At 52.4% G+C, this 15,385-nt stretch overlaps 5 protein-coding genes across 5 annotated transcripts; 4 read left to right on the forward strand and 1 right to left on the reverse strand.

Annotated features, from left to right (window-relative positions):
• Positions 1-744: 744 nt before the first annotated feature.
• On the reverse strand, positions 745-1,811 carry IAQ61_003349 (uncharacterized protein). Its single transcript, XM_003844955.2, has 2 exons — positions 1,558-1,811; positions 745-1,450 (listed from the first exon to the last, which is right to left on the reverse strand). The coding sequence occupies exons 1-2, from the start codon at positions 1,638-1,640 to the stop codon at positions 1,009-1,011; spliced, it is 525 nt and encodes a 174-aa protein (XP_003845003.1). The 5' UTR covers positions 1,641-1,811; the 3' UTR covers positions 745-1,008.
• On the forward strand, positions 1,812-3,879 carry IAQ61_003350 (uncharacterized protein; the record flags this gene model as incomplete). Its single annotated transcript, XM_003844957.2, has 3 exons — positions 1,812-3,427; positions 3,481-3,619; positions 3,694-3,879. The coding sequence occupies exons 1-3, from the start codon at positions 2,583-2,585 to the stop codon at positions 3,877-3,879; spliced, it is 1,170 nt and encodes a 389-aa protein (XP_003845005.2). The 5' UTR covers positions 1,812-2,582.
• A 332-nt stretch (positions 3,880-4,211) lies between these two features.
• Positions 4,212-8,993, forward strand: IAQ61_003351 (uncharacterized protein; the record flags this gene model as incomplete). Its single annotated transcript, XM_003844958.2, has 1 exon — positions 4,212-8,993. One exon carries the CDS (start codon positions 4,212-4,214, stop codon positions 8,991-8,993), a length of 4,782 nt encoding a protein of 1,593 aa, XP_003845006.2.
• A 1,017-nt stretch (positions 8,994-10,010) lies between these two features.
• On the forward strand, positions 10,011-11,209 carry IAQ61_003352 (uncharacterized protein; the record flags this gene model as incomplete). The annotated part of the gene is made up of 2 exons (XM_003844960.1): positions 10,011-10,193; positions 10,421-11,209. 2 exons carry the CDS (start codon positions 10,011-10,013, stop codon positions 11,207-11,209), a joined length of 972 nt encoding a protein of 323 aa, XP_003845008.1.
• A 936-nt stretch (positions 11,210-12,145) lies between these two features.
• Positions 12,146-14,545, forward strand: IAQ61_003353 (uncharacterized protein; the record flags this gene model as incomplete). Its single annotated transcript, XM_003844961.2, has 1 exon — positions 12,146-14,545. The coding sequence occupies one exon, from the start codon at positions 12,146-12,148 to the stop codon at positions 14,543-14,545; it is 2,400 nt and encodes a 799-aa protein (XP_003845009.2).
• Positions 14,546-15,385: the final 840 nt, after the last annotated feature.

Genomic DNA, 15,385 nt, shown 5'->3' on the forward strand with positions numbered 1-15,385 from the left:
GATTTTGACAGATTACCATTTCGACCCGATCTCATCATCTATGATATTTCTTCGACGACCCAATTACCATACGTATTTTTTCTTAGCTGTTCAAGGTCCTACGCCGCCTTTGCTCATGACACATCACGATATCTCTTCATTCAAGGCCGTGCCCTCCTGTTGTATCTCATTCACGACCCCGATGTAACGTGTTCAGCAAATTGTCCCATCTCTTACACAGGAACCGCAGATATATTTATAGTGTGGTATGAATACTCTGTTCGTTTTTTCTAAGCCATGAATAACCAAAAACGATACCGGGCATTCTACATGTCCTTCCTTGTTACGATGATAGTTCTAATATATACATATATATCGCAGACCGTGTCGTATCGCGTATCCAGCGTTTGAAAAGACACGCTGTGCCTTGGTGGCGTGTAGGAGACCATGCAGCAAACTGTCTGACCCCATGCAATCCAGCGCTTTGGCATAAGCAGGCTTCGACGCTGGTCTGCGGCGTTTCACGTGATGCAGTATTTGTGCTGTGGAGACGGGGTGACGGGTTGACACGCTGACCGTTGTGGAACATGTCGGGTTGTTCTTTTCTTCCGCCTTGTCATCGTCTGTCTTGTGCATGCTGGAAAATTGCCATCTGGCAAGCTGGTTGATGTTTCCTTGGCGATGGGAATTGGAGTTGGTGAAGGATGGGAGATGCTGGAAAGGAAAAAGTGCTAAGGAATGGTAGATGTAGAATGAGGGGAGTAATGTGAACTTATTGTTGAGATGTCGCGAGAAGGGTGAATCAGGGTTGTTTTTGTAGAATTTTGATGGAAAGGTAGATAGTACATAGAGTTGCAACTCTGATCCGTTCATCAGCACCAAGTTCTTTGGAACTCTCCCACCCCTCGTCACAGAAAATCATGACAGAAAAAGTCCTTGCATGGTCGTCACCGTGGCCATACCCACCCTCTTCCATGGACATTCTTCAGTCCCATCCCCAACGCAATCATCCCAGCTTTCCCCCCACATCTAGCCCAAAAACGTATAATACAAGCCCGTCACAACCGTCAACCCCACAACCCCCCACCCCGTCCGCGCAACCGTCGTATTCTTGAAGCCGATACCAGCATCCCAGAACAAATGCCTCACGCCATTCAAACTGTGGTAGAAGAAGGGAAACGCAAAAAAGGCCTTGGCGCCGACTTTGACGGCAGCAGGCCAAGCCGCAACGGCGGCCACCATGCTCGCCGTCTCGAGGTGCCAGCCCGTATAAGGGGCGGCAAGGTAGGCGATTCCAAAGAGGTAGAGGGAGCCGGAGAGTGCAATAGCGGTGACGCGGTTTAGCGCCGAGCCGTACCAGGTGATTTGGGGTTTGTAGATGCTGAGGTGGGGGGAGACGGGGCGGCGAGTGCGTTGTTTGGCGAGCAGGGCGGCGGCATCGTTGTGCGAGGTGTTGTGGGTTGCTGCGAGTCTATTGGGGGGGCATTGAGTGATTAGCATTAGTTGGAGGGTTTATTGGGGAAGGGTGGGTGGTGTTGCGTGTGTGTAGGAGGGAGTGTGACGTGATGGGTAGCATACCTCCTCTGAGCAACACTGCGCACGCTTATTCCCGGCACGGCGGCGCGGCGCAGGCCGAGTTGGAATATGCGCTGAGAAGCCATTGCTGGTGAATGGTCGCAATCGCGGGGGTGTGGGGAGAGTGAGCACCGACAGTGGTGGTGGTGGTTTTGTTGGTAGTGGTAATGGTGATGTTCGACTATGGTGATCCAACTCGCTTTCCGCCAAGCCCTTTCTATTCATTCCGAATCCCGAGGTCGGCCATGAGCCAATCACATGTCTATCCTTACAAAGCCACATCGACCCGCCTGTCTGGACCAATCAAAGCGAAGCTTGGACGCTGCTTAGTCACGTCTCGATTCCCCTCGCACCCGTCAAATTCTCGCGCGTCAAGACTGGGCGGCTGCTTTTCTCTTCTCTCTTTCACGAACCTCGATGTTGCTGCCGATGAGCGCCTGCATTTTTTTGGTGCAAAGCGTGCTGACTCGTTTGGGCAATGCGTCCTGTTTGTCTGCTGGCGTTATGTCAGTGGACTGGGATATCGTGAGGGATCCGAGAGGGAAATAATGGCCAGTATTAATCGCTCGTTTGTCTGTGTTTTGTTGTGGCTGCACGAGTTTCATATCAAGGCCACATTACTTTTTTTTTGTTTGGTGCATGTTGCATATTGCATGTGACTTTGCTAGATACATGTCTGTTACAATTATGGCTTTGGATGCTGGATGTTGGGCGCTGCCTTGATAAAGCTCAAAAGGCTTGATGGGTGCTCATTGTGGCCTCTTGTTTTGAGGCTTGGATGTTGTAACATGAGCGACGTCTCACGACACCCAGGGAGATGTCCACACGTCACGTCATCAAGTAAAGTCTCTAGATTATCAGAACTCGTTCGCAATTGAACGCGATGATTAGCACAGTGATTGCATGCCGAATGTCGTGGTGCAAAACTTTTTCTTCCACCTCGAGCGACCTTGTCCCTTCCACATCTCCCATCGCCAAACCTTGACCCTCAGCCCATAACAACGCGCGCCAGCTCGTGGATCCTGAACATGACGTCTCTCACTCCAAGCTACAGCACTGACACTGGGATTTCACCAAACCCCTACATCTACCGCATCATCTCAACCGCACCTCGACAAGACGGTCTACTCTATTCGCCAACCGACCAATTAGCATACATTACCTCATCGGACAGCCTACACTTCACCACTGCCAACTTGACATCAGATGGTCATGTCCAGCGGGTGCATGAAAGCGTCACCTGTCTCGAACGGGCGAATGACGTGTCCAGCAATGTAGTCATCACAGCAGGAAGAGATGGATTCATCCGGTTTTGGGACAAGCGCAGCAAAACCAAAGCCCTCGAGATGCAATCACCACATAAGCTCATCTCATCAATCGTGTGCGACGCAGCCAACCATTTCGTGGCAGCTGGGATCGAAAATCCGGAAGATGGCCCTCAAAGCTCTCCCATCTACGTCTGGGACCAACGGAATCATGCAGCACCAATACGGTCTTACGTCGAATCACACACAGACACCGTTACTTCACTACAACTACATCCTGCGCATCCGACCCTCCTTCTCTCTTCTAGTACGGATGGCTTGATCAACATTTTCGACACTTCTATTGCGGAAGAAGATGACGCGCTGTATCAAGTCATCAACCACGGCTCTGCTACCGCGCACGCAGGCTTCATGTACCCGAGCACAGACATGTATGCACTCGGTACTGATGAGACTGTGAGCTTCTACGCTCTGCAGAGTCAGAAGGAGGAGGAAGAAGAGCCAAGTCCAAAGGTCTTGGGCGATGTAAGGGAGGCACTAGGATGCGAGTATCTGGTAGACATGCACTGGATGGGTAGGCAGCCCTATGTCGCAGCTGGCAAGCATAGGTATGATGTAGTTGATTTCCATGGGACGTAAAGAAGAGCTGATGGTGTGACAGTGAGCAAAAACTCGACCTCATACCCATCACCAAGGGCGACAATGGACCGCTGGACTACAGCTTCAACCTCCAAGGCAAGATGCAACTGCCCAACGCACACGGTGAGGAGATTGTTCGTGATTTATTCACAGATACACACGTAAGTGAGACATTCGCCCTGAATAATAATTTTGAAGACCATCATTGCAGATTCTCACTAACGCCATGACTTAGACACATACGACCTATACATGTGGCGAGGATGGCTCTGTTCGTGCTTGGAAGGCTTCAGAAGATGAGGATATGGAGGTCGCTGATGACGAGACTGAGCCCACGAGGAAGGCCAAGGACAAGGATCGAAAGGAGAAACGGAAGGAGAAGAAGAAGGAGAAGGAGAAGGCGAGGTTCAAGCCGTACTGAGCATGGCACGAAGAAGATGGTCTTGATGAATTGCTTGTAGCCTACTACCTACCCAATGGAGTCGCCATCGCGCTAATTGAGTGACACGTGAATTCGCGTCGCGGCTAATTGGCGCGCCGTTCTTCGGCTGAAGCCGCGTGAGACAAACGACTGGGGTGCCACTCAACACCAAAGTCTGGAGAGGGGTTTGAGCGAAATAAGCAATTGCTATGGCAGAATCGCAGCTGTCTACTGTGCTTGGAGAGTCGTTCTATAATGTAAGTTGTCAACTTGGTCGCACTCCAACAATCCCCCCCAATTCGGACGCACAGACAAGAAACCCTGTGCCGATCATGATGCCTCGTCTCCGCTCACGCAAGCCACGGCCTCAGGACCCATCTCAACTATCGCAAGCTCTCCAGGAACGAAGTCTGGGCAGTGAACAAGGCCTGCACTTCACCACCTCGTCTGAGAGCCACGGCTGCTCAGGCATCATCATTGCTGCGGACCCGACAGGGACCCCCGCGGTCCTGCAGCCTCTAGAAAAGGCCACCACAGCCCTGCAGACAATACCATTCGTGGTACCGGTCGTCGCGCTTCCCCGACCCGATCACGCTCCTCCTCTTGCCCCTCTTCCTTCATCACGACGAGCGGCTGCGACGAGAAATGTCAAGCCCACCCTCGCCAAGCACAACAGCGCGCCCACCAGCACAACATTCACCCCCCAATTCGCAGGCGTCCTGAAAATGCATCATTCCTTCGGCGCCACGATGGATGCGCCCGGCGACACGCAGCCCGACAGCCAAATGCACAAGCAATGGACGAGTGGCGCGCTCTCATCGGTCCTGGGGCGGGAGAATCAGATGCCGCCTCCCAAGTCCTTGTTTCTCGAGCATGACGACGACGAGGACAACGAAAACGACGTGGCCAGCGATGACCTCGAGGTGGTCGAGTCCAGTCAAGATCACCACGATGCAAACATCACGAGCCCCACCGTCATCGATGTCGAAGACGATCAGGGCGAATCGGCGCAGGATAGCGTAGCGCAAACCAGCCCCTTCAAGTTCGACACACCTGCATTGGCCGGCAGAAAGAGGGACAGCTCAGGCCAGCTCATGAGCTCTGCGGCACGTACAAACACCACGACGCCTGGCACAGTGGCGTCCGCCTCAGCCTTTGGTACCACTTTTGGCACTGTGGCTTTCTCAGGAGGTCCTGCCATGTCTCTCACGCAGATATGGAATAATACGCAGGCGCCTACCTCTCCGGTTGCAGGTGGGGCAAGTGAGGATGTCGTCTTCACACGGCCTTCGCCAAATTTCACAAATGTACGGCATTCGAGTCCAGGCCCAGCCTACTCTAGTCCCATCAAAGGCCTGCGCCTTGATACTCCAGCGTCTGAACCAATTTTACGCTCGTCGAGCGAGCCGCGCACAGAATACGTCACCATGAAGCAGTCGCAAGAGAAGCGCAGGGGATCCAATGGAGAGGAGATAACCATAATTCCTCCACAAGACAGTTGGGAGGATCTTTCGCGGCAAATGCAGCAGAGGATGGCTAGGAAACAACTTCATCAGCAAGCAGCCAAGTCACTTTCACACATCTCAGCCCCATCAACAGTGTCAAGAACACCAAGAAAGCCAAAGGTGAATGCAGACTGCTCTTCTCCAGACCAATCGCAAATCTCGCGCACTGTGATTGGCAGCGATCTATGTGATGTCGACGATGACTCCATGAACCGACTTTCACCTCCAGAGGCGTTGGATTCACACAGTAGCAATCACCAGCGCGACGGACTAACCACTGCACGGGCCACTGCAGCTCACAATAGCAATGACAATAGGGTACAAGTGCCCAAGACTTCCTCACATCCACATCGTACTCCCTCTGGTCCAGCTTCTCGCAACTCTTCACAGCAACCAACACTATCTTCACAACCTCAGCGAGAATCTCGACTACAAGCACCCGCATCACCGTCAATACCGCAGGCTGCCTTTCGGCCACGGAGTACAGCAGATTCCATCGCCATTATGGATTCGCAACCTGATGTCCTTGCCGATTTCGACAGTGTACCACCGCCCAAGCAGCTACGTTTCCCGTCGTCACCATCACAGAACCAGTATAGTATTCACCAAACCACAATGGCGACTAAGACTGGTTACACAAGCCAGGTCATCTCATCGTCAATACCACCCATGCCTCCAAAGTCGAGTCCGGACGAGGTGGTCGCAGATAACGAGGAAGTGATCACAGCAGAAGATGGGCGTGTGCCCAGCAGCCCACCAATGATGGCACATGATGACGATCTCGTGTATGATGAACATGGTTACGATGAGTATGCCGAAGGTATTGTGGATGGAGAAGCTGATGAGCCTGTCCTTGGTGGCAGTGATGGAGACAATGACGATATCCTCATGCAAGACGAAGATGATCTGCCTGTTATCAAAGAGGAGCTGGAAAAGGCAATGGAAGATGCTAAAGAAGATGAGAGTGAGGAAGAAATGGATCTAGTGCAGCCTCTGAAGGTGGATCTAGGGACTGACCAAGAGGTATCTGAAACATTGGAAGAGGAGGACAAGGCGGAGGAGACACGTCAGGGAGCCTTGCGTGACCAGACGATATCGGGCAGCCAAGATGACCAGGAAGCGCCTCGGCTGGTACGCCAGGATACCATACCTGAGACCGATGCGCTAGACGAGACACAGCCTTCGGCCTTTGTAAACAACATGGCTTTGGACTCTCATGAGAACTGCAACGACTTGCCCAATCACTCCAATAGCACCGAACCTTTTCAGACTGCACAAGAAGAACAGTCCGATTACCAACATGATCCACAAAACCCTCACAGCCCCAAAAAGGCTAGCAGTCTCATCGTGGAGGCGGGCAAGCGCATTCGCTCGATCGACGACATCTACAACCTCCCAGAGACTCAGCAGTCAGCTTGTGCAGATGACTTGGAGATTCCACGACTAAGTGGTCTCGACGACGAAGAGGAAGGATCAACGATGCTGCTATCCTCACCTGCGCGACCATTGAAGAAGCGCAAGACAACTTACAAGACAAAGCGCAGTGTGTTTCGCAGTCCAGCAAAGCCGGCAAGCAGTGTTTTGTCCGAACCACCAGTTTCCTCTCCACCTAGATCAAGTGTGCCGGTACCAATAGCTGATACGCCCCCTACTGCATCCGGACAACTGAGAGAAGAACGCGGCGCGAATGCTGCTGCTCAGGCCCGAGAAGATGCCCAAGCTCTGTACTCGAGGCCAGCAACCCTCAAGGCCAAAACTCTGCCGAGGTCATCGAAGCTGCAAGCTGCTAGAGAGGGTGCTCTGAAACCAGTCTCTAGGAGCCTGTTGCAAAGCATGTCGTCGCCGGGAAATTCACCTTCTAAATCGAAAGCGTTTGTGATGGGCCGACAGAAGACATCGGTGACACCATCTAAGCCCCCAGCGACCGTGAATGACAAGCAGGGAGACCTTGAAATTCCTGATGTAGAGCACTCGCCAGATGAGCTTGGTAGGAGCACTCCACTAGCTGTGCCTCTTGAACGACTATTGGAACGCCTGTCGCAGGAGTCGGTACTACCTCTAGGCGAGGTGCTTGTTCCGAATCGAGTTTTTGCCTCATGGCCCGGCAGCCATTACTATCCTGCTACTTGCATCGGCCGGACTGCCTCGCGCCAGCTTCGTATTCGTTACGATGACGGTAACACCACAGCCATGGATGCGATGCATGTTAGATCACTGGACCTTCGTGCAGGAGATCATGTAAAAGTTGATGAACCTGGAATGAAGAAGCATACTTATGTGGTTGTGGGCTTCAAAGACAAGATTGACGACCTTGGTGGTGAGCAGTTTCCTGCCACGGACCGTTACGGACATGCCACGATTGTCTTGGAAGAAAAGCGAAGGGACAGCATACCAGCGGCAAAGGCAGCTCAGCCTACAGAACAGATTTCAGTGCCCATGGCCAGTGTTTATCTGACTACTGGACTCTGGAGCCGGATTCGTGACAGGAAGTTCAATTTCTCGCCGCCTGCTTCGCCAGCTAAATCTTCTCACATCGGCACGCCTGTCACTGAGGCGATGATGACGCCTTCATTCACACGTAGGGGTACTGCGATACCTTCGTTCTTAAAGAGTGTGACTGCTCGGGCTGCGTCTGTCGCTTCAACAACTCGTTCTGGAAGTGCAGTATTTGCCAACATGGCTTTTGTGCTGACATCCACTGCGGATGACTTTGACAAGGATTCACTCACAAAGACAATCAAGTCGAACGGGGGCATGGTCCTCGAGCAAGGCTTTCATGAGCTTTTCGACTACGAGTCGACCGATGCAACATCGTCGTCCCAAAGCCGACATCGATCTGCATCATTTCCCCCAGGCAATGTCGGACTCACCCTCAAGCCCGCATACAAAGACCTCGGGTTCGTAGCTCTCATCTCGGACTCGCATTCGCGCAGCACAAAGTACATCCAAGCACTCGCGCTCAACGTGCCCTGTCTCCACCTCCGCTGGATTCAGGATTCGCTGACGGCAGCCCGGGCCCTCCTTTTTGCAAAATACCTCCTACCCGCCGGCGTATCCAAGTTCCTCGACCCACAGGGCGTGGTCCGCTCCCGTACCATGGCCTGCTACGACCCGGCCGCCGAAGACTTGACCTTTTCCACCACCCTCCAAGACCGGCCCCTCCTTCTGCACAACCAAACCGTGCTCCTCGTGACGGGCAGGTCCAAACGCGAAATGGAAAAACGCCAGCCGTTTGTGTTTTTGACGCATGCCCTCGGCTCCGCTCGTGTTGGGCGGTGTGCCGATCTCGCGGATGCGAGTGAGATGCTGGCTCATGCCCGTTGGGACTGGGTGTACGTTGATCATAATGAAAGTAGCGTGCTGGATGCTGCGGCGCAGTTGTCTGGGACGCAGGTTCTTGGGTCGACGGGCGTGGTGGCTGAGGGTAGGGGGAAGAAGGGCGGTGGTGCTGGTGGTGCTGGTGGGAGGAAGAGGAAGAGGGATAGGGAGGATGCGGAGGAGAGGGAGGAACTTTTGGTTAGAGTGCAGGTTGGGGCTCAGAGCGTGCGCGTGACGTGTTCTGAGTTTGTGATTCAGAGTTTGATTCTTGGGGCGTTGGTGGAGGAGTAGATACGGTGGGTTGGAATGGTTGGGATGGTTGGGATGGGTGTTTGGATGGGTGTTGGGAGTTTGGATGGGAATTTGGATGGGAATTTGGATGGGAATTTGGATGGGAACTTGGATGGGTGTTGAGGGCTTGCATGGTTTGCATGGTCTGGATATGGATTGGGCGTTGAATGTGAAATCTTTTCATGGGGTTTATATGGGTTGTTGTTTTTTTCTGTACTTTGCGGAGCCATGTATACACCACACTTCTCACCGCACAGCCCACCCTTCCCCTCCAAAAAAAAACCCCCTCAAATCATAACATATCAAATCATATCATATATCACATCGCACCACACCGCATCACATATCCCTACTCCACACATTTACATTTCCTCGCTCCCACATCACATTTGGCAAAAATCCGCCCTTTGGCCCCGCACTAACTTTGTTCTCCTCGCTTTTTGCTTCATCGGGCTTGGATTGGAGTTTGCAATGCGACATGTGGTGGTGCTTCGGGTGTGCAGATGGTGAGGAGGAGGGGGATGGATGGAATGTGCAATCTTGACAGACGATGATGATGATGCGCACGTGTACCTAGCCCGTATCCGTTGTATCCGTCCTAGCCATACCGGTATTCCCAGCCGCACCGGAGTTCCCCCAGCCCCCCACATTCGGCACGCGCCGGATGCGCACGTGTGATTGGGCGGGACGCGGAGGCGGCGGAGGGAGGGCTGACGTCTACATGCAAACATGCATAGTATACATACATAGGTACATGCGTACGTCTGGTCTTTGCGGTATTCATCTGTTTATTCAATCGACGCTTTTGGAGCTGCAATATTGATTTGTGGGATTTGTAGCGTACGGGTTACGGGTCACATGAGACAGGGATAAGAACTTTGAAGGAAGAATAGGGACTGGGAATTGGAGATTGAGCAAGAGAAGAGGAGATTGAGGATAGGAGAAGAGAAAGAGGAGAGCGAGTTGAGAGTGAAGAAAGAGAAGCGGGGATTAAGAACTGAGAAAGAAAAAGATACAATGCGTACGCACATACTAGCTACGGCGTTGTACTGGGGGGCTGCATGTCGAGCGGCAGCTGTGGGATTCGGAGAGCAAAGACAACCGCATTATTCGGATGCGCTACAGAATATACTCAAGGGGACTGTGGGCGAGGGAGATCGGTACAAGTATCCTACGGATTTTACGAGGGGGATTGTTCCGGTGAGTTTGCGTTTTTGGGTTCTGTTGCTTTGCAATTGGGGAAATAAGGGGTAAGGGGTCTTGTGTGGATTGGGCATGGGGTAGTGAAGGAAGAGATGGAAATGGTAATACTTGGAGGGTTGATAATTCAAGTCTCCAAGCAGGACCAGAAGAGCTTTGGAAACAAAACATCTCGATACATCCTCGACGATACAAAGAAGCCTATCCACTAACCCAACCCCCAACAGAAACCATTCCACAGCCACAACGACTACTGGCGCGACGTACCCTTCTATACCGCCCTAAGCCACGGCAGCATCTCCACTGAAGCCGACGTCTGGCTCATCGACGGCACCCTCTACGTCGGCCACTCCCCTTCCGCCCTAACCCCCAGCCGCACCCTCGAATCCCTCTACATCCAGCCCATCATCTCCACCCTACACCGCCAAAACCCCCAAACACCATTCACCCAGCCCGGCGAGCAAAACGGCGTCTTCGACACCTCAGCCTCACAAACCCTCTACCTCTTCATCGATCTCAAGACCGCCGCCGACGAAACCTGGCCTGCCGTCCTCAAAGCCCTCGAACCCCTGCGCTCCGCAGACTGGCTCACCACCTTCAAAGACGGTAATCTCCGCCACAACCCCGTCACCGTCATCGGCACGGGAAACACCCAGCTGGCCGACGTGCTGGCCGCCGAGCCCCGCGATGTCTTCTTCGACGCGCCCCTCTCCCAACTCAACTCCTCGCAGTTTGCAAACCTCTCCGAGGCAGTGGCACCCATTGCGTCGACGAATTTCGCACGTGCGTTTGGCGCGGTGCGTAGGCGTGCGTTTAGCGAGGACCAGTTGGATGTGTTGAGGGCGCAGGTCAAGACGGCGCATGAGATGGGGATCATGGTGCGTTATTGGAATGCGCCCGAGTGGCCGCTGGGGACGCGCAATGCGGTTTGGAGGACGCTGTGGGATGAAGGGGTGGATTTGCTGAGTGTGGATGATGTCAAGGGCGCGGCGGAGTTTTGGGAGGGGAGTGGGTAGATTTCTGGGGTTGTGAGGGTGGAGGTGAGAATGGGGTGGTTTGTTTCTGTGGGATCTTGGACGATGGCGTGACGGTGTTGCGCGATGATGGTTTGCGGATGGAGGGAGGAAGGCCGTTTTAGTCATGGGATGAACGGAGTGTCATGTTGGTGGCTCTGAGCTACATGTAGTATACCTTGACCATAGTCGCTGTACATCTTCCACACCATCCCATCCCCATCTCCCTATCTGTGACTTGGCCACAGCAAGAATTATATGTGCTCAATCATCGCACAAGCCTCAAGGCATAGCGAAACCCACTTTCCTCCAAACTCTGCCATTCCCCGGCTTCCCACATCCCCCTCCTCCTCATTTACCTCATTTACACTCAAATCATTCCCCCCCATCCCTAGTGACCCTTATCACCAAGCTGGCCTTCCACCCCCAGGGACCCAAAGGAAATAGAAAATTGGCAGTGTCGCCTCCATTGTCTGCTTTCTCAACACTCATACACTCACTTTTTTTTTCCTCTCGACCACCCAAGTCTCTTCCTTGCTGTGATCCCCATTCCCGCATAATCTTCACACACTTTTGCCTCGACGAAAACACATGATGCCAAAGTACTACCCCAACACCAGCAGTTCATCAAAAGCAACGTTCGATTCTACAGTGAGGTTTCAAAGAGGGCAGCCCAAGTAATGAGTAGAATTTCAATACAATTCGCCAAATCACGTGACTGCGCGGAAAGCCGCATGAGCTAGTCAGTCAAGGCGCGTCACCATCTCAATTTTGAATTTGCTCCCAACTCCCCCCATCGATCTTTAATCGTTCCGTCAGGCGAGCAAGATGTCGCACTCGAACACAGCCGTGATGATTTTACGCATATGAGTTTCTCGAGTTTCTTTACATATTTTGCAATTTGGCACAGTTTGCGCAAGCTCTACATTTGACAACATCATGATTTGTTTCCAATGCCAACCCCCAAGACGCTTCTTACCCAATGTTTCGAAATTTCTACGAAAAAGGCGTCTTTCAATCGTTGACGGATCACATCTCAAACGATTTCACCAAATACCTTGTGCACGGAGTTCCAAATTGACATACAAGTTACATCCCTTTCTTACTCAGGGTGCAGTACGTAGCATTACAACGGAAAGCAGTGCGGCTACCAAGAGAGCATTCATCCCATCCGCCGAGCAACAGGCCATAGTAGAGTTGTGTCGTACACAGAACGTTGTGGTCTCAGCCCGTCCGGGCGCCGGAAAGACGGCCACGGCGGAGGCCATCGTTGCTGCGGATCCAAACAAGCCCGTAGTCATCATAACGTACTCCAAACGGCTGCAACTTGATACCGCTCGTCGATTATCCGCATATCCCGGGAGTGGTACCTTCACGTTCCACGGACTGGCTCGCAAGTTTTTCTCTACCGACGTATTCAACGACGCTCTTTTGCGATCATTAAGGTTGAAGGGGAATATACCTGCTTGGACTGGTGACCCTTACGAGATAGTCATACTGGACGAACTCCAGGATTGTACCGACGATCTCTTCTGGTTGATCTGCGCCTTCATTTCAGCTGTAACGCAGGCAGCGGGTGGCAAGACTCCCCAGATCGTTGTACTTGGCGATGAACGACAAGCCATCTATGAGTTCAGAGGCGCCGACGCACGCTATTTAAGTCTTTCTTCCGCTGCTATGAGTTCTCTATCGCCTTATCCGTGGACTCACTTGGCTCTCAGCAAAAGCTTCAGATTAAGTCATCAAACTTGTGCGTTTGTGAACAACGTCTTTCTGGGCGGCGAGCAGTATATTGTCGGTTCGCACAATGGACCGAAGCCTTTGTACATATACGGGGACACATTTGATGTAAATAGCGTCAGCAAATACCTGCTTCCGCTGATTCGCAAATATGGTCCTGAGCGTACAGCCATCCTAGCACCTTTTGCCAAAAAGAACAAACAACTTGTCCAGCTAGCCAACTATTTGTCTGATAATGGTATACTGGTTGCAACGCCCCCCGCTGACGATGTACCGTTGGATGATAAGGTCTTGCAGGGCAAGGTCGCCGTGAGCACATATCATCAATTCAAAGGGAACGAGCGCGACTTGGTCATTGTTTACGGGGCTGACGCTGGATACTTTGAATTCCTCGGTCGAGACCTCCCGGACGATACGTGCCCGAATACGACATTCGTGGCCCTGACCCGCGCACGCGAACAGCTCGTCGTGGTGCATCATGAGCGAAACGGCCCCATGCCTTTTATGAATGTTGAGGAGCTTCACAAGACTGCCGACTTCATCAGTCTCAAAGGTGAAGAGTCGATGCCAGAACCGGTTCCTCCAGGCCGTCCGTTGCAATTAGGTCTGCTTCTCCCAGTCAGTGCCTACGCATCAGACATGTCTCGTCACATCCTCGATGAAGTGATTGAAAGCATATGTGCAAAACATCTCCAGATTCACCAAGTCCAGCCACGCCTTCCGGATAGCTTACATATCGATGCTCCATCGACAGTCGTCACAAACTCCATTAAGAAGCACCATGAGGCTGTCAGCGACTTGAACGGACTTGCCGTAGTTGCAGCGTACGAGCACGCCTTATTGGGTACTCTTACCACCCTTGCAGTAACGAAGAAATCGTCACTGCAACATTCTTTCCCACTTGGTACTGAAGCACAGGCTATATGGCTCTGTCGTGAAGCATGCAGATATGATGCGAAAGTCTCAGGGTACAGGTCCCGATATCTACAAATGAAGGGACATCCATTCAACTGGCTTGATGCTTTCCTCGATGCAGCTAGGACACGACTAGAAGCTCAATTCCCCAGAGCAGACATGCTGCAGTTTGAAGTCAAATTGGAAGAAGAGGAATTTCGTATGGCTAATCCCTTGGGAGGCGAAGACCAGACTACCTCTGTACGGGGACGGGCGGATATCATTCGTTATGAGAAAGCTCCAAGTACTTCGCTGCCGAGGCCGACGCGAAAGAAGAAAAAACGAGGTAAAGATGAAATAGATCTGGACTACGTCTCAATCTGGGAGATCAAGTTTGTTGCTCAGCTATCGCTCCAGCATGCAATACAGGCGTGCGTCTACGCCCATCTATGGATCCATAAGCACAATCGACCAATACCTCCGCGAATCATCTTATTCAATGTTCGCGATGGAGAGAAGTGGGAGATTGTACCCAGGGACGGTGTTGCAAGTCTACGAAGGGTGGTGGAGGAAACTCTGATTGCCAAGTACTCGACAAATGACATGCTGACAACGGACGAATTCTTGAAGAAATGCGCAAAGACCAAAGCAGAGGTTGAGAGAAGTTTTGGAAGGAAAGAGAGAGAGAGAGAGAGTAGGTGCTAATGTGTAGATTGATAGACATGAACCAAAGGAGCAACCCATCCACATCTTAGATCGCGGTCAGATTCGAGTGACTACCATGCATGATATGCATGATGTCAGACGCGCAGATTCGTATTGCCATTACGATCTTGGGCGATGGGTATTTCGCCGAGCCTGTTTGCGACGGCTGCCCACAGGCATGTCCATAGTATGCTCCGTGTACTATATATAAAGCATGCAAATGTCGACTACCGGTACTGCCAGTCTGAAGCCAGCACCAAGTCAGTGACAGGGCCAGGTAACCTATCCAAAGCCGCTGTGTGATGCATGTTTGTATCATCCAAAGCAGCATCTCAATGCGCCCTCCCCTCCCCCCTTCAGGAGACCTTCTTGGCTCATCCTTTAAAATCGCCGGCGCGCACGCCTGGCCGCCAACGGGAGAGGCGGGTCAGCATCGACAAAGAGGCACTGCACCCCGCCATCAGCACAACTCTCCAAAGTTCAAACACAAAGCAGAGCAAGCGCGACGATTCGGCTGCATTGTCTCGATGTGGCCGCAAGGAAGCCGTCAATTGTCGCTCGTAATTACTCGGCCATCCTTCTCTTCCCTGCCAGTAGGTATTGCTGAGATCGTTCTGCCAGTGCGCACAGGCCCACCAAGCGCGCTCTGGTGTTTCATCCTCCTTTCACTCATTTTTGCCCTTGGCAGCAAGTTGCAACACCAGCAATGTGCCCCGTCACACTCCAAATGTCTTGTCTTGTTAGACAGCGATCGAGGTCCACCCACTGAGGCTGTGTTCGGCAGCGGCGAAGACAATGAACGCGTGTGCACATCGCCCGTCAGCCCTCCTCAAAGGCGCT

This window comes from Plenodomus lingam (genome assembly GCF_022343315.1).
Source record: "Plenodomus lingam strain CAN1 chromosome Unknown contig_17, whole genome shotgun sequence".
Classification (NCBI taxonomy): Eukaryota; Fungi; Ascomycota; class Dothideomycetes; order Pleosporales; family Leptosphaeriaceae; genus Plenodomus; species Plenodomus lingam.